The 27311-nt window shown below is 45.5% G+C and overlaps 1 protein-coding gene and 2 pseudogenes across 1 annotated transcript; 2 read left to right on the forward strand and 1 right to left on the reverse strand.

The window, feature by feature from the left end:
• The first annotated feature begins 5217 nt into the window (after positions 1-5217).
• Positions 5218-9343, forward strand: LOC136532712 (probable pre-mRNA-splicing factor ATP-dependent RNA helicase DEAH3). Its single transcript, XM_066525305.1, is given in 8 exon segments — positions 5218-5681; positions 6245-6432; positions 6583-6835; positions 6837-7668; positions 8047-8172; positions 8354-8592; positions 8675-8793; positions 8888-9343. Coding segments are annotated over 8 exon segments (2169 nt in total). The 5' UTR covers positions 5218-5390; the 3' UTR covers positions 9009-9343.
• A 1127-nt stretch (positions 9344-10470) lies between these two features.
• Positions 10471-15444, reverse strand: LOC136540058 (protein REDUCED WALL ACETYLATION 4-like; annotated as a pseudogene).
• Positions 15445-16619: 1175 nt separating this feature from the next.
• On the forward strand, positions 16620-21708 carry LOC136537248 (pentatricopeptide repeat-containing protein At4g18840-like; annotated as a pseudogene).
• Positions 21709-27311: the final 5603 nt, after the last annotated feature.

The raw sequence follows: 27311 nt of genomic DNA on the forward strand, positions 1-27311 counted from the left end.
AACAAGTATGGTGGATGGCAACAGCAACACAAACAAGAAACCAGACAGCACACGCTAACACAGCTCACTTTGGCCTTCTCTATGTGCTCCGCTGATATTATTCCTCTTTTGCCCCTCTCTTTTTTCTATTTTTTTTGTTGTCGTTGTTTTTTTGGGAAATTTTGATTTTTTTGATATTTTTCCTTCACTTAGGAGCACAAAAGAAGTAACCATAGAAAATATGAGCGTAAACAAGTGAAAGGCGTGGCCTGTGGAAATTTTACAAGACGTGCTCAAAATCAACAAAAAGTTTGTGACCACAAAAAAAGGATCTTGTGACCAGTTTTTGACCAAATTAAAAATCTCCGACCCCGGCAACGCCAGGGATAGATGGATCCGAATTTTTTTTCTGATCGATTTTGATATATCGAACGTCGAAATCCAAGTTTGTATGCGAAAACTAGACCAGCTTTAAGAATTGGCTCCGAATTAGAGGACAAAACGGGAATAATATGCGCAAAATTTGTCACGGAAGCAAAGATTTGATGGAAACGATGGGGGAAAACACACGAACTGGACTCTAACACGACCTAACCAGCAACAAGACCTCGACCAGGACACAAACTCAACACGACGGACTCTGAAACTGAAATATGCAAAGGCTATGTCACGAAAGGTTCTAGGACAGAAAAAAAGTATAGCACTGGACTATGGGACGAATGCAAAACACTCTAAACTAGGGGATAAATATGATCCTGACGGTATACCTTAGCTCTGACTACCACTTAATGGGAACGGGGATCCCGATCTTCCGTCAGGTAGAGGCAACTATCGTTGTGGCGGAGAATGACACACCTAAGGCTGGACGAAAAACTCGAAGCTCGTTAGCTCGCTCGGCTCGTGACTGGCTCGACTCGGCTCGGCTCGGCTCGTTATGATAACGAGCCGAGCCAAGGCAAGATTTTAGCTCGTTAGCTATAACGAGCCAACTCGAGCCAGCTCGCGAGCCGCTTGCGAGCTCAATGAGCCAAGCTTCTAGGAAAAAAGTATCATTTAAAGTTGTTAGATGCATGAATACTATAGTATTTTATTATACTTGTATATATATTAGCACATATTAATTTTTTTATTCGATTTAAGGTTGTTAGATGCATTTCTTTTGTATTATTATTATTCTCAAACTTTAGATAAATACAACTATTATATTTTGTGTATTTTTTTATACTTGGCTCGCGAGCTTAACGAGCCAGCTCGAGCTTTTAACGAGTCGAGCCGAGCTGGCTTTCTGGCTCGTTAGGATAACGAGCCGAGCCGAGCTAGCTCGTTATCTTAACGAGCCAGAACGAGCCGAGCCGAAACGAGCCGAGCCGGCTCATTATCCAGCCTTAGACACACCGATCCGGCTTCAGATCGAAAGATCGAATACTACAATCTTAGCACCACAACTTCTCTGGTTATCAACTGAGACACGGATCTGGTTGACCTCGCCAAGAAGGCTAATCCCTGCCTGTGCAACGAAGAACCCAAGAAAGAAAACAATCAAATTGCAGATGAATGATTAATCTCACGAAGTTGGGTTCTCACAAACCGATGAACGACGAAACTGTTCTTGACAGATTAATCTAAGCAAAACTCAAAACCTAATGTCGGCGACGCCGTATGATTATAAAGGTCTTAGGGTCGTCACCTACCCTGGACACCCCCCTAATGGGCCCAAACACGATACACAGTCCATCGGACCAAAAGACGGTGTCGCAGCACCCTGACAGATTCTGGATGCTGACTTGTTTCGACGATTCCCGTTGATTCTAGAGGCCTTTTGATGTGAGGCCACTTTGATTGGCTTTCTTATCAAATTATCTTTCCAACCATATGTGGATCGTCGAAAATGGAGTCCGGATGCGTCCTGGGTGACCAGTTTAAGACAGACTGGTCCTGGAGGCCGAGGCAGGCTCGAAATCATGTTGGATCGGGCCTCCGGTTTCTGTTGAACGTCCTTGCTGGTCATCAACGCTTCCACCTCTTCCTCTAAGTCCCTCATGACCCTCTCCAATGTTCCTAAGCAAGATAACATCATTAGATAGTAGTCTATTCTCAAAAGTATGAAAATGATCGCTTAAGAACGAGCTCACCTCTAAATTGAGTTGACGCTTTCGAGCTCGGGTCATTGGACCTTGCATGTCGGTTGGAAGATCAACGGGTACATCCGAAGGAGTGATGTCGTCAACACATCCATCTGAGTCTGTCAGGACTGTTAGAAGGTACTATCTGAGTATTGGCTATGCAATTTACAGCCTGGTCGTCAAATATTTGAGATATGAGGTCAATGTCCCAAGAATGATTGTGAGGCACCCAAAGATCAGAGATGCAATGAGGAAGTTTCTGAACAGTTACAGGAAGCTTAATGTGATCATGAATAGAATTCCATAAAGCACACCAGGGGGTGGACCAAATACTGGATTCACCATTGTGAATTTGCAGAACACAGTTATTGTGAAGGAAATGTTTAATTTGCATGGTGGAAGACCAAAAAATGGATTTACAGTTATTATTACTAGCAGTCCAAAAAGAGCAATTAGGGTAATATTTGGCTTTCAATATGGAAGTTAAGAAAGGGTTTTTATTAGTGGCAATGTTCCAGGCAGCATTGATCAGGAGGCTTTGATTAATCCTATAGATATCCCTAATTCCTAGGCCTCCGTTATATTTAGGTTTGCAAATATCATCCCAGGAACGAAAGTGGAAAGTTCTAGTCCCATTTTCCTCTTGAACACCCGCCCACCAAAATTTCCTGATGATAGCAGTAATCTTCGCAATGAACGTCTTAGAAAAAAGAACAGTTGACATATAGTAAATTGGAATGGAATTCAAAACAGAATTAATATAAACAAGACGGCCAGCATGGTTGATCGTGCTACCCTTAATAGTTGTTAACTTAGCTCTAAATTTAGTTAGAATGAAATTGTACGTCTGAGTTCTGTCGTTGTGATTAAAGATGAGTGGATGACCCAAGTAAATAGAATTGGGAGTGAGATCACCAACAGGGAAAACAGATTTTACATCTAGCCTAGTGATACCATCAACATTCTTACTGAACATGATATGAGATTTAGCAAGGTTGGGAGTCTGACCCGAGGCATTACAAAAATCATAAAGAATAGTCCCGATCATATTAGCCTCATTCCTATTTGCTTGCCCACAAATGATAAGGTCATCAGCAAAGAGTAAAGAGTGAATTTTGGGACAGTTAGGACCAAGGGTGATACCATTAATATTATTCAAGTTCATATTATGTTGCAAGCTAATAGATAATTCATTGACAGCCAACACAAAGAGATAAGGGGAAAGGGGGCATCCCTGTCTAACACCTCTTTGAGGATAAAAAGTGGCAGAGGGCTCACCATTGATGACAACAGCAAGACTAGTAGTAGAGATGCAATTGTAAACAAGATTAATGAAATGATCTCTGAAGCTTTGACAATGAAGTTCCATTCAGTTCTATCAAAAGCCTTAGCTAAGTCAAGTTTTAAAAGAAAAGCCTTTTGTTTCCAAGATTTGAGACCAAAAGAATGAACAATTTCCTGAACAATGATGATATTAGAAGCAATATGTCTACCTTGAACAACAGCATCCTGATAGGGGTGAATAATATGGGATAGGTGGTTCTTGATTCTATCAGCAAGTGTTTTGGCAATTATTTTGTAGCTGACATTACAAAGACTTATAGGTCTGAAATCTCTTGTAGTGTTAGGGCTGTTATTCTTAGGAATGAGAACAATGTGAGTATTATTGATACTACTGGGTAGGTTGCTAGAATTGTAAAAAGAAGTTACTAAATCATGTATATCCTTACCTGTCCAGTTCCAAGAGGCTTTGTAAAAGGATGCATTTAATCCATCAGGTCCAGGGGCAGCATTGTTGCGCATGTTTTTGACTATATGGTGGAGTTCCTGCATATCTGGGACTGAATTAGTGAAAGCATCAGTAGCTATTACCTGAGTCGCATCTGAGTCCAATGGAGTTTCATCCAAGTGGACAATGTTGCTGCTATGTTGACTGGTGAAGATCTCCTTGAAGTACTCAGTTGCCATATGGGCAAGTTGCTGTTTAGTGGAATAGGTTCCATTCGGGTTCTGAAGATGGGTGATGATATTTCTTCTAGCTCTCTTGATAATAGATTGATGAAAGAAGGAGGTGTTTCTGTCACCAGAGATGGTCCAGTTCTTTTTGTATCTTTGGCGGTGGAAAGCTTCTTGCTTGGCAAGGATGGATTGATGCGAAAAGATGAGCTCCTTTTGGACATAGTGGTTTTGTTGGTCAGGAGGCCTGGATTGGTGATTCAGAAGCTGGTTTTCAATAATATCAAGTTGCTCAGTGAGCTTGAGTTTGGACCTGCGCCAAGCTCTAAGATCAGTAGCAAGGAAAGTAACTTTTTGGTGGAAAGGTGTTCTACTAATTTGGTGAATCCGGACACAGATCTACCATTTTGGTGAATTCGAAAACAGATCTACCATTTTGGTGGCATAAATTGGAGCTGTTGGATCCAAACACGTTTGGCTGGAATTTTTTTAATCAGATATGGTTTTTGTGAGTAGTGTGGAGGCCTTTATATTGAGTCTATCTATCCAACAACCATGTGTTTTATGCAGTTTCAACACATGATTTTTTTGTACTATAGAATTAAGATCCAACAACCTCTATCCTCCTTTTACCTCCAGCCTTCTTCTACCTCCAGACAATCATAAATCACAAGATCACAAATCCACAGATCATAAAAAATAATTTTTTTTATATGAAATGACAAATCACAAATCGTAGAGGAAGAGGTACCTGGAGCTAGGAGCGGCGCGTAGCGGCGGTGCTCGTGCCGTCATGTCAAAGCTCCTGTGGCTCTATCACAGGGTCCCCCACTCTCTCCGTCAGGCGTCAGCCCACAAGGCGGTGCGCGAAGGACCCCAGCGATCGAACAGGAGGAAACGACACACACGAGGGCACGAGGCGAGACCGACCTGAGGGGCGAGCTCACCGGAGCCGGTGATCACCGGTGAAAAAAGAGAGAGAGAAAATCTATGTATTTTTCTCCCTAAAACATATGTGGGTTGTATAACATTTCTGTTTTATATTAAGAAAAGGCATGGTCGTTTAACTGAAGGAAGCCGCCTTCATAACTCCGAGAACCCGCCTTCGCACCGTCCTACTCCTGTCTCCCACTCGGCGTCTCGGCCTCACGCTCTCGCGGACCTGCTATTTGTCAGTGCAAAATTCCCAAATATAAATCGAACGACCCCTCCGGAACAAAGCTAGGGTTTGCCTCCTCCACCCTCCCCCCGCTCTCCCGCCTCCTCCTGGGAACCGCGCGAGCGAAGGACCGCTCGTCGTCTCTCGCCGCCGCCGCCGCCGCCGCCGCCGCCATGGGGACGGAGCGGAAGCGGAAGGTGAGCCTCTTCGACGTGGTCGACGAGACCTCCGTCTCTGCCAAGCTGGGCCGCGCCGCCTCCAACGGCGCCGCCGCCACCGCGGCGGGGGGCAACCCGTCTGTCAACCGGTGGAACGGGCGGCCCTACACGGCGCGGTACTTCGAGATCCTCGAGAAGCGCCGCACGCTCCCCGTGTGGCAGCAGAAGGAGGAGTTTCTCCGCTCCCTCCGCGACAACCAGACCCTCATCCTCGTCGGCGAAACGGGAAGCGGAAAGACAACTCAGGTACCGCAAACGCTACAATACTCATACGCCTTCTCCTATGCAGCTATGCCCTGCTGATTAGGTTTCTGTCATGTTTGATTTTCTTATTATATCGTTTGTAGCTAAGGTTAAGAGATAGTGCTATATAGATTGCCCAATCGTTCCTTTGGTAAAGTGGTCAGACATATTTATGCACTTGTTTGCATAACTGAGGCCAGGTTACTGTTGGTTTTGTTCGTGTGAAGGGCTGATGGCTTTGTTATTAACTTATTATATAATAGTCTTGCTCAACACTTGTGATGGTTTATTTGGGTTATATATGTTGAGCAGATCCCCAATTAGGTTACTGGATGGCTTGATTTTCTTAATTCTATCTATTGTTTATGGACCAAGGTCAGGGGATAGATGTTTTAGGGGCTACCTGTATGGGCAAGGAAAATTGGTCATTTGTTTGTGTAATGAAGGAAAGGCTATGCTTATTATGATCTTATTAGTTTCTCTATAAATTGATTTGAACTTGTGGTCCTTGTATGTCTTTCTCGCTCAATTAAGTTGTGATGATTGATTTGCGTTATATTGAACAGATCCCCCAATTTGTTCTTGAGGCGGAAGGCTTAAGTAACCGTTCCATGGTTGCCTGCACTCAGCCTCGGAGGGTCGCAGCAATGTCAGTCTCCAGGCGTGTGGCGGAGGAGATGGATGTTACTATTGGGGAAGAAGTGGGTTACAGCATCCGGTTTGAGGATTGCAGCAGCCACAAAACTGTTCTCAAGTAAGCCTTTTTATATGTCTCTATGTTTCGTTTAAGAACGTGATTAGATGCACTATCCTTTTGGCAGATTGATATGGAGTGTATGTTTCTTTTCTCTTTTAGGTATTCTGATCTAATCCTGTTGTGTTGAACACTATTGCTTCCTATCAGATATTTGACAGATGGTATGCTTCTGAGAGAAGCAATGGCAGACCCACTTTTAGAGAAGTACAAGGTGATTGTTCTTGATGAGGCTCATGAGAGGACTTTGGCAACAGATGTTCTGTTTGGGCTTCTGAAGGAGGTTCTAAAAAATAGACCAGATTTGAAGCTTGTTGTTATGAGCGCTACCCTTGAAGCAGAGAAATTCCAGGGTTACTTCAGTGGTGCACCCTTGATGAAGGTGCCTGGGAGACTTCATCCAGGTTGAGATATTTTATACCCAAGAACCAGAGAGGGACTATCTAGAGGCTGCTCTCAGGACAGTTGTGCAAATACATATGTGTGAACCTGCTGGTGATATCCTTGTATTCCTCACTGGAGAAGAGGAGATTGAGGATGCATGTCGGAAAATCAATAAGGAAATTAATAATACGGGAGATCAGGTTGGCCCAGTTAAAGTCGTGCCTTTATACTCTACACTGCCCCCAGCCATGCAGCAGAAGATTTTTGAACCTGCTCCTGCCCCATTGAAGGAAGGAGGTCCTCCTGGAAGGAAAATTGTTGTGTCCACCAACATTGCTGAAACATCCTTAACTATAGATGGCATAGTTTATGTGATAGACCCGGGGTTTTCCAAACAGAAAGTTTACAATCCAAGAATAAGGGTGGAATCCCTCCTGGTGTCACCAATTTCTAAGGCAAGTGCTCATCAGAGAGCTGGTCGTGCTGGACGAACGCAACCTGGGAAGTGCTTTAGGCTATATACAGAGAAGAGTTTTAATGAGGATTTGCAACCACAGACATACCCAGAAATTCTTCGGTCGAACCTGGCAAATACAGTTCTTACTTTGAAGAAACTTGGAATTGATGATTTAGTACATTTTGACTTTATGGATCCTCCAGCACCAGAAACTCTAATGAGGGCCTTAGAAGTTTTGAACTATTTGGGTGCACTAGATGATGAAGGTAATCTAACACAGTTAGGAGAGATGATGAGTGAGTTTCCCCTGGATCCACAAATGTCAAAGATGCTTGTCATCAGTCCAAAGTACAACTGTTCGAATGAGATCTTGTCAATATCTGCCATGCTGTCAGGTATGTTAATTATCACTAAAGGTTTAACAAATTGCATTTCTACAAATTGTCTTGTCTATATGTTTATCTGGACTACTTTGCTTGTCAGTTCTGTTCAAGCGAAGTGCCAGGTTTCTATTATGGCATGTGAGCTTGCATGCATACTACTGCATGTGTGCTTAGCATCATTTTCTTGTGCATTTCTTTAATGGGCTGTCATCAGCAACTGTCATTCACCTGGCTTCTTGAGCTATTGGTCGAAATGATCATACAGTTTAGGCTGATGCAGATAATTGCTGTTTGTTGAGTTATTCTGACAAAGCAAATGGTATCGTCTCGCCTCTTTGCATCTGCTGACCACCGTGGACTTCGTCTGTTATTACCATATTCTTTCTCTAGTACCCAATTGCTTCCTCCGGCCTAGGGAGGCTCAAAAGGCTGCTGATGAGGCGAAGGCTCGATTTGGTCATATTGATGGGGACCATCTGACGCTTCTGAATGTATACCATGCATACAAGCAAAACAGTAAGTCCATAAGCCTCATTCAATTAGGGATGCATGTGGCTATGGGTTGGGCTTATGGACCCTTTTGTTGAACCACCTGTTGAAAGTTAAAGTGAACCACTAATTTCAGTGGAGGCCTTGGGTTGGCTCAGTTGCATCCATCGTTTTCTCTTCCTAACAGTTATTTTTATTGGCGATGCAGATGAAGATCCCCAGTGGTGTTACGAGAACTTTATCAATTCCAGAGCACTAAAGTCTGCAGACAATGTCAGACAACAGCTTGTTCGCATCATGACTAGATTCAACCTCAAGATGTGCAGCACGGATTTCAATAGCCGTGAGTACTATGTCAATATCAGGAAAGCCATGCTTGCAGGGTATTTCATGCAGGTCGCTCACCTGGAACGAACTGGACATTACCTGACTGTAAAAGATAACCAGGTTTCTATTTTCCATGTTCAAAGAATCTCAAGTTTTCTTGCTTAGGGTGTGGTATTGAAGTCTTGTAACCCTTCCTTGCTAGGTCGTCCATCTTCATCCCTCCAATTGTATGGACCATAAGCCAGAGTGGGTCATCTACAATGAATATGTCTTGACCACCAGGAATTTCATCCGCACAGTCACCGATATCCGTGGGGAATGGTGAGTTGCTACTACCTGAACAAAGCTGATCACTTGTTTAGTTTGACCATTTGAAGATGGATATGTTGATATTTTCTGTGTGACTTATGTGCAGGCTAATTGATATGGCGCCACATTACTATGATCTGAGCAATTTCCCGTCATGTGAGGCCAAGCGTGTTCTTGAGAGGCTGTATAACAAGCGGGAGAGGGAAAGAGCTGCAAATAGAGTCTGAAGTTGATACTTCCACAAACCTGGTGCTTCATAATTCCACCGCAGGTCTATCCAGAGCCCTTATATGAGCTTTGGTTATCACAGATAGCCGCCCCATTTGTTATAGGCAAAGGCGTCAGCATGATGTCTTCTACTCCGTGTTGCCTATTGTGTTTCATCAGCATGATCATTATGTAGACAGCCTCGAGAAATCCTTTAGCAGCTCTTAGTTGTGATGCAGATTAATTGTATGCCAGTCTCCTTATTTTTGTATGCATCAGACATTTATATTTTGCATTTCTATGTGGTTAACTGGTTATCCTTTGGTTGGAATGAAAATCCACTGATTTTTGTTTATCAGCTTAGCTGGGGTTATGTATGCCTATTATGCCAACTTCCGGTTGCAGGAGGAAGGGTTGAACGAGGTTGGCACTGAAGAAAAGTTCCTGTCCCCCCCTTTTTTTATATGATACTTTCTGTGTGATACGACAAGGATAAGGCGATATAACTGGCTTAGGCAAAAAGAAATTGGATTGCGTTTATCTAATGTGTATCAAAATGGAAACTTTTATAGTGGGTACAATGTAGCACTTGCCAATATGACAGTGGGCGCGTTTGGTTCTCCGCCACACCGTGCCACAGCAAAGTTCAGACTGCCACACAGACTGACATATTGTTTGAATAGCAAATAAAGTTAGGCACACCACAAGCTTTTGCATTGATCTACAGCACCAAATCTCAAGCCACATATTGTTTGAACTGCAAATAAAGTTAGGCACACCACAAGCTTTTGCATTGATCTAAAGCAGCAAAAAATATGCTTCTTTCTAAATATCTGATGATTTTGGCGCATATTGGTCGTTTTTGGTGCCACAAGTGTGTGCCTTCCTTACCCAGTTATCATCTTTGATAAGTTTGAACAGCACAGTTTCTTTCTAAATATCTGATGATTTTGCTTTGATCTGAGTCGAGCCATTTCAAGCACAAAAAATACTCCACCCATTTAAATTGTAGGCCATTCTGGCTTTTCTAAATCCTAGCTTTTACTATGTATCTAAATTTAATATATATCTAGATATGTAACAAAAACTATATCCTTCGAAAAAGACAGAACGACTTACAATCTAAAATAAAGTACTAATGTTCACAATACTAAAAAGGTATTATTATGTCATAAATATTTATGTTTTTTTTTCCAATAAATTTAGTGAAAGTAAATTTGTTTGATTTAGAATAAACCTAAAATATCAGTTATTTTGGGACAAAGTATAATGCTTCTGTGTTCACAAGTTAAAATAACATGACACGGCTTTAAGGATATGGAAGCCATGAGCGCTTTCAAGAGTTTCAGGAATATGCATATGCATTCAAAGCAAGAAGCCATTGCAGGATGATTCCCTAGTAACCGGAGGAAAAACATGAGGCCAATCTGCCTATTTCACGCTTTAAACAAAAAAAAAGGAACCATTCTGCCCATCTCAAGCTTTTAAACAAAACAAGGAACAAAATCTGATTTTCACAGTCGACGTGATCACTCGGTAAGTCAGTATGCGTTATACAGGGATATATATATATTTTTAATCATATCCCCCTCTTGGGATTGGGGTTCACTCATATGTTACACTCTTCGAGATCTTCTGCCTTGCACATCAACTTTTTTCTTAAATTTTGGTGGTGCGTGGCGTGTCGCCTTAAATTTGCAGGTTCCTTAGCAGTGCGTGGCGTGTCGCCTTAAATTTGCTCTGTCGATCAGGCTTTGTCGTTGTAACTAATTGAACAAAAGAAAAAGGCAATACCTAGACTTCCTAGTATCCTGCAATACCAATTAGAACAAATGATACAAAGTACAGTGCAGCCGAAATGGCAGTTCCTGCCACAAAATTGTATGAGAGGCGCTTGTTGTCACGATTTGGTACAAATACCATCTTCAAGGTATTAGTCAATTCGAAAAGCCTATTGGAAACCTGCAGTGGTAATACATGACAACGTGTAAGTTGCTGCAGACTATTGTCTTCGGTATCTTACATAGGGGAGATCTACATACCGCAACATATACAGCAGTAGTGAGCATGAAATTGAGCAGTGGATAATTTGGGATTATTGACAGTAGCCATTTTGGTTGGCCATTGGGCACACTTGATCTGCAGGAGTTAACAAAGCAAATGAGACAACATCAGTACTTGACAATGTGAAGAAGTTTTTTTTTTTTCATCGGTGCAAATGGAAGGACGAACTACAAAGAGAAACAGCAGGTGGTTACCTGAGCCAGATATGGAACTGAGATATGTATGTCTCTAGTGTAACCTTTCCAAGCCAGCTGGAACAGCCAAATGAACAAATACAGGAGTCACATATTCGCACAACATGACACAAACATTAAGATAAAAGGTACAACGCATTACACAAAACCAAAACTTACGCAAATAGTGTGAGGGAGAAGCTCCTGAATTCTTGAGTGAAGTTGCGTAGGCATATGTAGACACTTTTGAGTACACACAACCATGCAGTAAATCAGATTTTGCACACTTACAGACCCCCTAAAAATGTATTAGAAAGGTAAGGTACATACGTTATGGGGATCCAGGATGTATATGGATGCAGCTTGTTGTAAGTAATCTTATCCAGCTTATAAATGTATTCATACCACAAATAACCAGCCTGCGATCAACACACAGCATGTGTTACCGAAAGTAAGGTATTTAAAAAATTGTCAGGTGTTTGATAATTACCGTCAATGACACTGTAACCATTGAGGCCTTAATATAGAGTTTGGTTCTCATTTCAGTTTCTTCCAGTTTCTCCATCCACTTCTCAACCTGAGACAGGATATTTCATCAATGCCAAAATACAACTTTCTTTTGCTCCCTTTCAAACAATTCTAAGCTGTCTCTGAATATAAAGAAACAGCACAGCTACAATAAAAAACATATGGTCGAAAACATACAGTTGGATGGTAATATGCATATATCATCCCAATAATCCAAATGTAGCGATCCAGTCCAGATCGGAATTGCCATTCATGCAAACGGGGGAGATCTGGTTTAGAAGGATCGGTATAGCCTGCATACAAAGGCAAATAGCATTGGCCATCTTTTAGAAGGAAAATGCAAGGGATATCCATACCACAAAAGGTTTGAGAAGGAAACTTACCTAGAAGAAATGTTAATGGGCTCCATACTATGTCAAAGACACCTGGAACTTCCCAAACCAGGACAACTACCAAGAAGCAAGCAACAAATTTCATTGCCATCACAGATCTAATCTCATTATATTTGTTTAGAATTCCAAGAGCACCATAAACCATGAGGGTGAAAAGGGTGTGCATAGGACAAATATAATAGAGTGTATAGTCATTGTTCAGGACAATGCAGCAGAATATAACAAAGAAATTGAGGCGCCACATCATCTGTTGCAGGTGCAACCATGTTAGGAAAACTCTAATGTAAAGAATCAGGAACAGTGGGGGTGTAAAGATGCACCTGAGCAAATCTTCCAAGACTGAAATCCTTCCTCACATAATAATAAGAGAAATTGCCAAATCCAGTCATCCAGACATATGCAGCAATGAACACACGGATTGCATTGTAGATTTCTTTAGCATTGAAGTAATGGTACATCAAGAATAGCACCTGGGAATTAGATAAAGTAATGCTGAAGACTGTTGCAGGCTGCTAGTGGTAGGACAGAAGTTGAACCCAGTATCATACAGTTCATAAAAGGAAATTCTCGAGCAAATCAAAATTACACACAACTTAGGGCAGAGAAATGAACCTTCACAAGGCAGTGTGTAAAAGCTAGCATGGCAAAGCTTTGGTGGTAGGACAGGTCAAAACCCAATGTTTCACAATTAATGGGTGCTAATGACCAAATCAGCTTATTTGCAACTGAAGAGAGGTCCATAACCATGAATGGACCATCAAGAGCATGATAAACCATACATGCTACTATGCTAGCTGTGCCAGATGAGAGTAGATGCTTATAACTGCATACATCATACTTCTATAGTTCTGATGTACCAATGCTCATACATGAACCGTAGCTACTCACCCAACTATGTTTATGGGCAATTATTAAAAACAATTGTTTCTGAGACCCAGGAAACACTGCAGAAGGAAGATAAAACTATGATAAGTACCTGCATCCAACCCTTCCATTCTTCGGTTTGATGCCGATTCAAGTACAGTATAGATTTTCCTGTGAATGCTGACTTGTCCTGATGGACCTTAAAGGAAGTCATAGCTGCTACGACTGATAAGAAGAAAGTAGAGGAAAAGGAACAGATCCCGGCTGTAATTCTGCAGATGAAGCATACAAATAAAAAGGTTGGTGGATTAAGGCGTTACACTATATATAATGGCACATGAAGAATGCACTGGGATATTTTTCATCAATCTGAATAATTCAGAAAATTTGAAAGGTTCTAACAAGTGGCAATTTTATTAATATGTCAATTAGGCACGTGGCCAGACTGTGTAACAATATCAGCACAACAGTACCTTGGCAGACTCTCCAAGCAAGTTTGTACGATCACATATGTAAAAATAAAGTAGATACCCTCCAAACTCAGATCTGAAAACACCAATGCAATCCAGTTAGCAGAATAGTGCAACTAGGAAGCATAAATGATTGGAGGAGCAACTGTAGCTTACATTGCCCTCAGTGTTAAACGATTCTCCAGAAGAAGCATCTGGTCCATGAAGATAAGTCTGTTGAACCCAACATTTTCTTTTTGTCAGAGACTCAATGCCTTCGAATTCTGATATTGAGAAATTGTAAATTTGTAATTTATAGAGAACCTGAGCATTTGTGATGTGAAGGAAGTATAAGCTGGCTTTGCAACCACTTCTTGGCCACCCTCCTCCAACAACATTGTCTGGTCTTCTGCTTTGACTGAAATGTTATCCATTACTGCTAGATTGACATCTGAATGTCTACTGACAAAGATGAAGAGCCAGAAACTCAAATAAGACTCTTATAGTTATATTATAGATGGTTATTGTGATGTTACTATATATACTGCAGTCTCAGTCAAAGCAGCATGTAAGAGTGCATGGCCGCATGGCAATATGCATCCCAGGACTTTCAAAATACAGAAAGCACTGCAAGAGTAGGACATCTAGAGATAAGGTTCTTTTAAAACAAGCAGTTTCTTTTTCTCGCAGAAAACATTAGAATAATATATACTACCTACAGTCAGTATTACTTGATGTTTCAGAGAGCCGAATTGACTTATAGTCAGTTGTGTTTGGTTGTAAGAAACAACAAGTAATACTGACAGGAGGGAGTACCATTATGGCACTTAGAATCTTTACAAAAATAGCAGATTCTCAGGATCAAACTAACATTTACTTACGTTTTAATAGAAGAAGTATTCTTCCTATGGAAGAGAACCTCAGCATACGCCCATGCTGCGAAAACCCATAGAAAGCCTAGAATAGCAGAAACCTGCACGGAAAGCAAAACAAAGCTTACTTAGTTCCAGAGATGGAGGTCCCAAATAATATAAACATCATATTGCTAGAACCTAATGGCAACCTTAAGGTCCAAGTTCTCCAGATCCACAAACTACATACAGAAGCAATTTGATTCTCCAACCCTTAAACCCTAAACCCCTATATTTGGTGCAATAACAGCAAGATGACATCAACCTGACCAACCCTACTTGATCCACCACAAGACCACAATACAAGAAAGAAGAAACTAGCCACAAACAAACCAACCCACATTAGAACTTGTTTGGGTGGAAATTAAACTAAGATCCACCCCAATCCACTCCTGACACACATGGATTGAGGTGGATATGAGTGTATCCAAACAAGACCCTAGCATATGCGAACTTAACGCTTGCATCGGCAGTAAGTTGCACCAACCGACCAACGGGACACGTGCACCCAACAACATTCAACGATCACAGCACCCCAATTTTGGCAGCTACTGTGCCAAGCCCGCAGCATATGATCCAATCGCTCAACCCGCGCGAGAAATTCCAGACGCGTCGCATCTCCAGCGCTTCTCCGCGATCACCAAAAGCTCATAACCCAGCGCGATTCAGCGTCGCAACCGCGTACGAACCCACACCCAGCCGTCCCATTCCCCCGCTGGCCGCTGCCCTGCTCCCCGTGTCACCAAATCGAGCCACCCATCTCAGCAACCCCGCTCCAATGGTCTCGAACCCACGAGAATTCCCAAGCGGTGCCGCACTGCGGAGAGCAGCAATCTCCGGGCCAGCGCCCGACGGAACGGATCGAGGAGGCGCGAGTTAGGGCTCGGTTCACCTGGCCGGGTGTGACGGAGGTCGAGGGCTCCATGGCAAGCCTGCCCGCGGACGCGACAGCCTCCGCCATTCCTCTACAGCATCCGCCGGCCCGAGCCCCCCGCTCGGATCCAAACCCAAGCGAGCAACGCGAACACGAGGCCGGAAATTAGGTGAGAGGAAAGAAATAAGCGCGGGTTGTTTAGTTCGCGAATTTTGGATTTTGGGACGACTGTAGCACCTTCGTTTTTATTTGGCAAATAATGTCCAAACATTGACTAATTAGGCTTAAAACGTTCGTCTCGTAATTTCCCACCAAACTGTGCAATTAGTTTTTCTTTTCGTCTACATTTAATGCTCCATGCACGGGCCGTAAACATTCGATGTGACAGGTACTGTAGCAACTTTTTGGATTTTGGGTGGAACTAAACAAGGGCTTAGAGGAAATGGACTCGCCGGTTTAAAGCGTCTGGTGGCGGACGACCGGATGTGCGAGCCTCTATGAGGCTGCCATGTGGGACTAGGAACGAGTACTTTTGGTACTATAGCCACTGACTGTGGGACCGGGAGAAACTCCCTGAGCCGCGGGACCCGCAGACGGTGGGTCTCGGAAGTGACGGTGTAACTAAAAAGGAGGCCGGCCAGAGTTAGGTAGATTTAGGTGAGACGTGAGATGATAACTTGGGGGAAAAAATATTTCTAGTTTCCTTTTGAAATACACAAACGGAGTGCAGAATGCTCCCTGTTAACGCAATGTTACTACAGTGTGATACTAGTAGTACACAAAAGATACGGAGTAAGCTCTACGAAATGACATCCCTCCCCTTGTCGGTCACCTGGATCTTTGTGCATTTTGCATCTTGCTGCAGCAGCTCCGCGTTTACTTGTGTTTCGGCGTTCTCGATGATTAGTATTACTTGTTTTTAAGATTTCGATGCACTGAAAGCAATTAACGTGTTGCCCAGCGGAGTCAGCTCGTCAAAGAATCAGATTCTACAGAAAGATCTTTCTTCTGTCAGTACGTGCTGTATATCTTATTCGATCGCCATTGATGATTCGATATAAAATAAATAAACTGCGTGGTGACTTGGGACTCTTAACCCTCCCTAATCTCACCCCTTATAAAACTATATCGCCATGTTTATTTAGGCTCGTTTGACCGATAAGTTCGATTGAAAGTATTATTGACTGATTTGGTCTGAGAAAAAATATTATTTATTGATCGAAAAAGTACGACTTATAAATCAACAAACTCAAACACGTGGCATATCGGAAAGATGACTTACTTTTTCTTCTCCACCGGTTCACCGTAGCTTTTTTTTTTTCCACCAGAAAACAGTGCCCCCCACAATAGCTGTCATTCTTCCTCTCGGCACAGCCATGGAGATCGAGAAATCCGGGCGGGGCTCCGCGGTGGCCGGGGCCGAAGCCGCGGCTGGCCGCGAGCAGGAAGAAGATGCAAGCAGGAAGAAGCAGCGGGGCCACGGCCGGAGCTGGGCACGGCGCTGTACGGGGGCAGGGCTGGGCGTGACGCTGGCCGGTGGCGCGGTTGGTGGCGAGTTCCAGGACCCAGGCCGGCAACCGACGGGTCGGGACCTCGAGCGTTGCGGCTGCGGCCAACGAATTCGCGATGGGGAAGGAGATGAACCGATGGAAGGGAAAAGAAAAAAAAAGAAAAAAAAAATAAATTATAACTCACATACGGGGCCCATCCAGCATCTCTGGGGTAGCCCAATTACCCCTTTATATTGGGGGAGTTGTATTATGACACTGCTGAAGATGCTCTTAACGCTCCACCCAATAGTTTTGTCTACTCCAGAAAAGGAAAATGCAAAACACTAACTTGAAGTCAAATATTCACCGTAGGCTTGTCCAGAGATTCCAACCCAATGCCTGAGTTGCAACTTACTGTATTCTGGTGAGTGGCAAACTGGCAACGCGGTGAGCTTAATGCGTTTGGCACTGAACCGAAGCAGTATGTCGACAGCATTACAGTTACAGCAACAGCCAACTTTTTATTCTAGGGGTGTTTAGTTTGTGAAATGAAAATTTTTGGATGTCACATCGGATTTTTCGGAGATATCGGAAGGGGTTTTCGATACTAATAAAAAAAACTAATTACATGGCTCGTCTGGAAACTACGAGATGAATTTATTAAGCCTAATTAATTCATCATTAGTGCATGTTAGTTACTGTAGCACTTATGGCTAATCATGGACTAATTAGTTTTAAAACATTCGTCTCGCGATTTCCAACCAAACTGTGTAATTAGTTTTTTTTCGTCTATATTTAATACTACATGCATGTGCCGTAAGATTCGTTACGATAGTTTAGGGTGAAAATTTTTGAAAACTAAATCAGCCCCTAGTAACTCCAGTTTCTGCGTGGGAAGTGCCTAACCCACAACCCAGTACCCCACTAGCACGACGAGGACGAGGTCCCAACTCCCAAATGCCTATCAGCACGCATCAGTCAGCACGGCAGTCGGTAGCAGCTTACGTTCGCCCCGCCGTCCGTAATCACTGGGATATGCACGACCATATTTCAGACCCCAAAATCGTTTAAGTTACCTGGGTAGTTGGTAAGAATTGATTTCCAAGCTGTTCTTATTATCTTTAATTAAAATATTTGATAACAAAAATGATTTTAAGAGACGAACTCTCTAATTAGCAGAGACGGACGCGCCTAGCAGCTGTCTCCGTAAATGGTCAATGGGCCTCTGAGAAAATGTTCGTCATCGAAAATCATTTACCGAGGCAGGCGTCCTAATGCGGCCGCCTCTAATAATCATTGTTAATGAAGGTGGACATCTTAGGACACCTATCTCGTAAATCAATTTTTCGAAGGCAGACATCTTAAGTCGACCGTTTGGGTTAATCGCTATTAATAGAGGCGGACATTCTAAGCCTCTGTATTCTTAAATCGATTTGCATAGGCGGATTTTGAATATTCACATGGTTAATACCAAAGCTGTAGTGGCTGACCTGATCTATATTTTTTCTATTAATAAGTTTTTTTATTTAAAGTTATTTACTGTCTCAAATATTTATTTTAAATTCACATATTTTGATACTTGATTTTTTAAATGTTTCAAATAATCTTGGATGGAGACACATCATATACTAAAGTTATAGTACTTGACAAGATTTAGAACTTTATAGTTGAAGCTTTTTTTCATTTGAGTTTATTTAGTAGTTTAAATATTCAATACAAGATTACATAATGTTTGTGCATAAAGATAAAATTCTATATGTACTCACAAGCAATTTAGTGGTGTAGTGGTAAGGTGGTGCAAGTTTTAACCAGTCCAGAGGTCATTTACTCATTTAAACGTTTTGAGAGTCGAAGGTGACAGTTTCTCAGTTCTAAAATTCGAGGAGAAAATATAAACTACGACGATATGTTAGGAGATAAAAATGTTTTTTTAATTTTTTTACTTTCCGGGCTGATGAAATCTTTGCAAATTTGCTGGGATTTGGCCCGTTAAGGGCCGGCGAGTTCCCAGTTGTTCGGGCTAATCAAATCAGTTCATCACAGCGGGCCACGCCACCCACCAACTGCATGTAGTTAGCCCTTGTTTAGTTCCACACTAAAATTTCAAAAAGTGCCATAGCACCTATCACATCGAATATTTACGGCTTGTGCATGGAGTATTAAATGTAGACGAAAAAAAACTAATTGCACAGTTTTGTGGGAAATTGCGAGACGAACGTTTTGAGCTTAATTAGTTCATATTTAAACACTAATTGCCAAATAAAAACGAAAGTGGTATAGTAGCCCCAAATTCAACTTTATGGAACTAAACACGCGCTAAGTTGGAACCCGTCCGTCAGCCCACATTATTGCCAGGAATGCCAGCCCACCTAGCCTGCGCAACCTGCAGCTTTGAGCCGCTCGCTCTCCCGCCGGCCATCCGCCCACCATCCGCCCACCGCAGCGCGCCAGAGCCAGCTGATCATGCCGCTCACGGTGTCCCTTCTGGACGCGCAACTCTCCCGCTGCCGCTCCGCGCGCCACCTCCTTGAAATCCACGAGCAGTTCCTCGCGTCGGGCCTCCTCGCTGACGCCTACGCCGCCAGCCGCCTCCTCCTCTTCACCACCTCCGCGACCGCCGCGCGCCTCCTGCCGCAACCGCTCCACCACTCCCTCCAACTCTTCCGGCTCGTGCGCAGCCCCAATGCCTTCACCTGCAACACTCTCCTCAGGGCGGCTCTGCGCCAGGGCTTTCCCCACCTCTGCTTCCCGCTCTACGCCTCCATGCCCGCGGCGCCCGACACCTACACGCACCCGCTCCTCGCCGCCGCCTGCGCCGCCAGAGGGGACGCGAGGGAAGGCCGGCAGGTCCACTCCCACGCCGTCAAGCACGGGTTCGGCGACAACCTGTACCTCAGGAACGCGCTGATGCACATGTACTCTGCGTGCGGCTGCGTCGCGGGGGCGCGCAGGGTGTTCGACGCGGGACCCTTGTGGGACGCCGTTTCCTGGAACACGATCCTCGTCACGTACGTGCGGGACGGGGATGTCGAGCAGGCTGTCAGGGTGTTTGCGAGGATGCCAGAGAGGAGCGCTGCGGCGGTGAGCTCGATGGTGGCGTTGTTCGCGAGCAGAGGGATGGTAGAGGAGGCGAGGGGGGTGTTTGACGGAGCGGAGCATAGGGATGCGTTCACGTGGACAGCTATGATCTCTTGCTTCGAGCGGAATGATCTGTTTGTGGAAGCGTTGGGCCTGGTTTAGTTGGCGAATTTTTTTATAGGAAATGGTACTGTAGCATTTTCGTTGTTATTTGATAATTAGTGTCGAATCATAGTCTAATTAGTAGGGATGAAAACGGTACGGATATTTTCCAACCGTATTCGAAACCGAATCCGTTTAGAGGGGTTGAGATCTGTCCGTATCTAAGTCTGGATATCAACATCCGATACCGTATCCGTATCCGAATACTCAAATCGCATATTTATGATGTTGATATCCAATCATATCCTATCCGACATAGTTGACACTATCCGTATTTGAATCCGAATCCGGACAGAAATATAAAAACAAATGTAATATCGGTGATATCTGTCCGCATCCGATCCGTTTTCACCCTACTAATTAGGCTTAAAAGATTCGTCTCGTGAATTTCGTCTAAACTGTGTAATTAGTTTTATTTTTTATTTATATTTAATGCTTCATATATACGTCTAAAGATTCGATGTGACGAGGAATCTTGAAAAATTTTGCAAAATTTTGGGAACTAAACATGCACCTGGCTGTGTTTTCAGATACTCCCTCCGTCCCATATTATCTGTCGTTTCCGGTTTTCGTGCCACAAGTTTGACTCGATTTGTAGAAAATACGTACAACATTTGTATCTCCAAATAAATTTATTAAAAAACTAGATTCAAAGATCTTTCCAATAATATTAATTATGTACCATAAATATTAATATTTTATAATATATATTTTATCAAAGTTGTTTCTCGAAAAACGAAATCAATAGATATTATGGGACGGAGGGAGTATGCGTGAAGAGGGGTGGCCTGTGGACGAGGCAGTGATGGTCCGTGTGGTCGCTGCTTGCGCTAAGTCAGAGGTGATTCAGAACGGAGAGGTGTGCCATGGGCTGGTTGTCAGAGCTGGCCTTGGTAGGCGGGTCAATGTCCAGAATGCGCTGATCCACATGTAGGCCTCGTTTAGATTGCAAATTTTTACAATCTGGATACTGTAGCACGTTTCGTTTGTATTTGACAAACTTTGTCCGATCATGTACTAACTAGGCTCAAAAGATTCGTCTCGTGATTTACAACTAAACTGTGCAATTAGTTTTTTTTTACCTACATTTAATGCTCCATGCATACGTTCAAAAATTGATGTGATGAAAAAAGAGTGAAAAAACTTAGAATTTTGAGGCAATCTAAATAAGGCCGTACTCAAGTTATCTGGATGTTGTTGCAGCACGGAGATTGTTTGATAGCGGTGAGAGTTTGGACCACTTCTCCTGGAACTCGATGATTTCTGGCTATCTCAAGAATGGTCGCATCAAAGATGCAAAAGCGTTATTCGGTGTGATGCCTGACAAGGACAACGTTTCCTGGAGTGCAAAGATAGCTGGTTGTGTGCAAAATAACCAGTCACCGCGCTCACTGTTTTTGACAACATGAGAGCCCATGAAATCAAACCGGATGAAGTTACGCTTATTAGCGTAATCTCTGCATGCGGTGGCGCTTCGGTGAGAGGGAGGAGGGCGGTGGCGCTGCGGGACAGCGCGGGACCGTGGAGAGGCAGTGAAAGCGCAGCTGCGTCGGTGCTACATGCGGAGGAGCAGCAGAGAGCGGCGGTGTGGAGCTGCGGCCGTCGAGGAGGAGGATGCAGCGCATGGCAACGTGGGCTCGGGTGCACGGGAGGCAGTGCGCCGGCCGAAGGGGTGGCTTTGGGACGGTGTCGTGGTGCTGCGTTGGACTTCGGACATGGCGACGGGCGGTGGTAGTGCTATGGGGCACGGGAGGGGCAGCGGGCATGGCTGTGGTCCCGCTACGCCGGAGTTGGCGCACGGCGGCACGATGTGGACGACGGCGGGGAAGGCGGCAGCTTGCAGTGCGAGGGCGCGCGATGCGGGGAGGAAGAGGAGGGGCGCAGCACGGAGCTCGAAGTGGCAGTCACGGCCGTGGTCAGGCGAGGACGACGATGATGCAGATGGTGAAGCAGAGGTGGCAAGGACAAGCAGAGACAGACAGCAGCTTGGCCTCGGCGTGCATAAGAAGGAGTGCAGGGAGAGGGAGCAGTGGGACGGGGGCACGACAGGGCCATGTGCTCCCTTTAAAATTCGGAGAAGACGCAAGCGAGGGAGAGAAGGACAGCGACGTAGGCAAACAGTCGTGTTGGGGTGCAAAGTGTGCGTGGGCATCAACGTTGGCAGTGCATGCAGGGGCACAGATGGCCCAGGCGCTGTAGGCAGCATAAAAAAACAACAGCGGCCCGACCGGAGCTAGACGTGGCCAAGGCGAGAGTGCTCTGCTTGTTAAGTCGAGACCAAGTAAACGCGAGAAAACGACGAGGCACCACCGTTCCTCAAACTAGTGCATAGATGGGATGACTCGAACCTGGCGGAACACGAAGGCAGCCAGCTCGGCAATTCATCCATTAAAACACTCCCGAACAAGGACACGAGGGAGCATGCGCACATGGCGCCTACTGCGCTCGTTTAGTGCGGTAGCTGAAACGACCTGATTTCCGCGAAGGGAAATCCACAGAGTCGAAGTGTATTATGACCGTTGTAGATCATATTACCCAAATTCCAGTCGAATACCACATCCATACAACGATAATATCAAAGTACATAAAGTGCGGAATTACATAAATTTTTACATCGCCGCATCGGCGGAATCAAAAGTAGCATTCATCCAGAACAGCTTGGAGATAAGATCGCCAAAACTCGAGCGTAGGAACGAACCCCTCAACCGTCAAACTCCTCAGAGCTATACTCCCCAGCAGAACCTGTGTGCCAAAGTTTATCAGTACGATTTATACTGGCCACTCCCACCCTATGAGCTATGCTTTGTGAAAATTGGATGCAAGTTGGATATAATCAAAAGGAACCTATAAGGCTGGGGTTTCCTATGTATTAGCATATCAAGTATATAATAGTATAGTCAAGTTTTAACACCATTCCCACACACATTCCACCCCATTTCCGTCTAGAGCTAGGTTTCGATCCTAGGATTGATATACCACCATCTTCATATCATCACCATACCATCGCTCAGTCGACAGGCCAACTCACTCTCGGCACTGTCTCATGGCCCGTAGCCCCTGGCTACGACCAACACTCTCTCACGGGGGAAGAAGAGAAGGACTCATCTCGCTATCTAGTTTAACCGAAACCCAGGAAAGGTCCATAGCCGACTAGTCGGCATATGTATCGATCGATCAACCATACACTCTGCAGAGGTTTTACATAACCACAAGATCTGCCTTCTTCGCTGACCGTCGTCAACTAGGCTGATTCCGGCCGCTTGCTAGCCTAGGATAATGCCACTCTACCATTCAGCCCTGGTACACCCCAAGTCTAGTCAAGGGTGGCTGAAACTGTGAGTCAAGAGCCGGGTCCATAAGGTCTCCATGAAGTCTCAGAAGGGTGTGGGGGAAATCCTCCATGCCCCGTACCTCCTTGCACTGTCCGCTATCAACCTAGCAGTAGTGGCAATATCCTACCAAGTAGTCCGGCCGTCCCGCACCATATAGGGCGAGTGGTACGTAAGGCTTCCCGGTGAGTCTGAGTACTAGTAAGTCCTTAGAGATGACCAAGCTAGAATGTCTTCATTAGGGTTTTACCGTGCCACCACAGCACCTCCACCCCGGGCTCCTCCCATCATAGGTTCACACCTAGGGCCACCTCATATCACCATTTACCCACCATAGGTATCCATTCTAGGGGTGCCCAGGTAGCACCTCACGGCAAGACTTGCCTCAGGCTCGTTGTATACTCCAACTTGGTTGACACAACCCTTACCCTCCACACACCCAAGTCACACACGCAGCACTCTCCCCATAGTCCAAATAACTCCAGTTTCCACCACGCATCAATATGGTATGTATAAGCGTAGTAGAAATAATAAGCATAAAAATATAGCAGCAAACGTGTGACTTAGCCTAACAGCAGGGTGAGCAGGGGTAAGGTTGCGTCAAGGTAAAGGCCATCAAGAAAGCATACTACCATGCAAGTACTATCATAGTGTGATTATAACAATAAAGTAAAGCAATAGCAGCTCTATATTAGCCATGCGTAATAGGTGCTACGAGATTGGGTGGGATGTGGCACCTTTAGTGAAGTCGTCCCCGCACTCCTCACGGTACTCATGATCCTCGTCCGTTTGGTTCTCCTCCGAGTCTGCATACGATCGAATTATAGCCGCGTTAGCGACGTCTATAGAATAGCACAAAGAAGCAATGAAAATTCAAAAGAGCCAAATGCACTCAAACATGGGTTCATTGCGTAGAGCTCGATTTTAGATGAATTTTGGTCCTAGTTTCATATTTTTCTGAGGTCGTATGAATTAGTTATGAATTTCTGAAAATTAAATCCATTTCTAAAAATAATAAAGGCTGATTAATTCAGGGCTGACACGTGCCACACTATGACCGGTTCATGTGGCATGCTGATGTCAGCATGATGTCAGCATGGCGTCATTAGAGCTTAACCGCGGCTGACAGGTGGGTTGACGTCATCATCTCGGTTGGTCATTGACAGGTGGGTCCGGGTCGAAGTCAGCGTCAAGTCAACGATCAACGTACCCCAGTGGTTGACATGTGGGCCAGGGCTACTGACGTCAGCAGCTGACGTCATCGTGACGTCGCCTCCTGACTTGTGGGTCCAGAGTCTCTGTGTCGCTGACATGTGGGCCCCGGTCAACGGTCAACGTTGACCGGTCAATGGTCAACCAGGCCGGGTCCAAACTGGGCCGGTTGGGCCTGGATACGGGCTTGGATTCAGGCCGGGCTTGGCCCACCATGTGGCATGCTGTGGCGCAGCCACGTCGCAGCCTAGGGCCTCCACTGGGCTTCGGTCCACAGATCGGCCCACACAGCGTGGCTCATGGTAGACTTGTGTTCACGGTCCATGGATCGTAGGCTGGGTCTTCAGTGGACCGAGTCCATCCCTTTTTCCTTTGGCATGGTCTACGTGCACCGAGTGCATGTGAGTGTGGCCGACGAGGGGAAATTTCCCCATCTTCTTCCCCGGCGTGCTTCCGCCGGTGGTGAGCTCCGCAGCGAGCCTCACCCGCGGCGCTGGTGTTCAATTTAGGTGGGCAAAAGCATCGCCCCGCTATGGCAAACATGATGGTGAGGTCAAAGCGACGAGTAGGGTTCCCCATGGGGCTAGCCATGGCGGCGGAGGTCTGGCTGTGGCGTGTCGACGGCGGCAGGGCGATGTGGTGGCTGGGAGCATGCTTGGTGGGGCGCGTGAGCTTCTCGTGGCTCCAGTGAACAGGGTGGGCGAGACAAGGAGGCGCCAGGCGCTCCCAGCGGTCCTGGCCACGGTGGAGTCAAAGCGGTTGCGGCGGCGCTCCGGGCGCGGCACGGTGTGGTCAAACAGGGGTCCTTCGATGGCCTTCGTCTACCTCGATCGCGAGCGTGGCGTGTTCCGCGGCGAGGAGGAGCCAGCCAAGGTGGTGGCGTCACCTCTACCGTAGTGATGCGGCCGTGGTGGCTTCACCACGGCCGTGTTCATGGCTGCGGTGTGCGCGCCTATGCGTGCTCGCGTGCATGCTCATGTGCGTGCTGCAACGCGTTCTCATGCTGATTCGGCTCGACATTGCACGCGACGTGTGGCGGTGCTAGGCGTGTGCGTGCATGTAGGGCATTGCGTGTGTGGCTTGCATTGGCATGCTCGAGCCGGGACGGCTCGACGTCGCTGCGATGTGCTTGGCGCGAGTGCGTGCGTCGATGTCCATGGGGCTAGAAGGAGGTCTCAACAGCGAGAGGCTCACCGTGCGGTGCTTGGTGGCGTTAGGTGGTGGTGCGGTGGTGAGGTGCTGCCTAGTGGTGGAAGCTCCATCGTCGGAGTAGGCGCTCAGGGTGGCACTCTGAGCTCCGGTGGTCGACGACTCCGAGCTCCCTGCTCGCCTCCCTCCTCCGAGTCCTCCTCTCGGCCCTCTTCTCTCGGAGTGGTGCGGGCAAATGGGGCCACCGAACGGCGGCGGTGGGCTAAGGAACCCTAGGGCGCTCTGGGCATTGTTTTATAGCCCCAAGCTCCAAAGCTCACCAATGGCGGACAGGATCGGATGGCGATCGCGGCTCGGTGTGATCAAGTGGCCAAGGGTGCTCCTGCTGTCGTTATCGCCTACAAGTGGGCTCTGCCTGGCAGCGAGGGTGCGTAGAGGATGCGTCGTGGCCAAGGAAACGTGGGACAGGGCCATGACGATGATGGGCGAGGCACGCGCGAGGGGGGGGGCAGGGTCACGCCACGGGCGTGGCCCTGTCAGACTTGGTCGATCTGGCTGGCGTATTCGAGCGTGTCTGATCGGTTGGTGGCACGATCGTGCGGTCGAGACGGGTTGCGTGGAGCTCCTGCTCCTATCTCTGCCCTGTGGTCGGGGAAAGCAGGGGGGGCCGAGGGGGGTGATGACACCTAGGTCCCACTTGGCAGCGGCTATGGTCGGGTGAAGGGCGTGCTGGCGTGGGCGTCCTGCTGGGCTGCCTTCATGGGCTAGCTTGGCGGGCCGCAGCGCGTGCGCGGGGTGAAAGGCGGGCACGAGTTGGGCCGAACAGGCTGGGCTGCGAGGCCTCCTCCCTTTTCCTTTTCTTTTTCTGTTTGTTTCTCTTTTCTTTCTTTTGCTTCGATTCAAATTTAGTTAGAGTTTAAACTTGAGCTTCGAGTCATGAAGTGGGTCCCACAGGGTGTTTCAATTAGTGGTCAAAATACATCCCATATATTTTGGATTATTGGCTATTTTTGTTATACAAAAATAGTTGAAGTTTTTATATAGGGGTGTTTTATTCTTCCAACAAATAATTCATTATTTAGGGTTTATCATAAATATTAAGTAAATTAGTTAAACATCACATATGGCAAGAGAATCCAAATCACAAGTGGGATTAAGGGTGCATGCATGATTTATTTATTTAGGAATTTAATTACACATGTGGCATAAAACCAAACTATGCTCATGATTTTAACCTAGTTGGGTCACATCCAATCCAAAACTAGGGTTTGGCTTCTACATGTGTCACTCAACATCACATAGGGCTAAAACAAAAATTTTATAGTTGTGATTTTTGGTATGTGGATTTTTGGGTTGTTACAGTCCTACCCCCTTAACAAAATCTCATCCCCGAGATTAAAGCGTAACGTACCCTTCGAAGAGATAAGGATATTGTAGCCGGAGGTCAGACTCTTTCTCCCATGTTGCTTCTCTCTCAGTGTGATTGCTCCATTGGACCTTGCACATAGGAATAGTTTTGCTTCGGGTTTCTTTGGTGTCTCTACCCAGAATTCTGATAGGATGCTCTTTATACTCGAGAGTGTTCTGAATGTCAAGTGTATCAGTCGGGATCACTTCATCGGGCACTCTCAAACACTTGCGTAGCTGG

This window comes from Miscanthus floridulus, chromosome 2 (assembly GCF_019320115.1).
Source record: "Miscanthus floridulus cultivar M001 chromosome 2, ASM1932011v1, whole genome shotgun sequence".
Taxonomy (NCBI): domain Eukaryota; kingdom Viridiplantae; phylum Streptophyta; class Magnoliopsida; order Poales; family Poaceae; genus Miscanthus; species Miscanthus floridulus.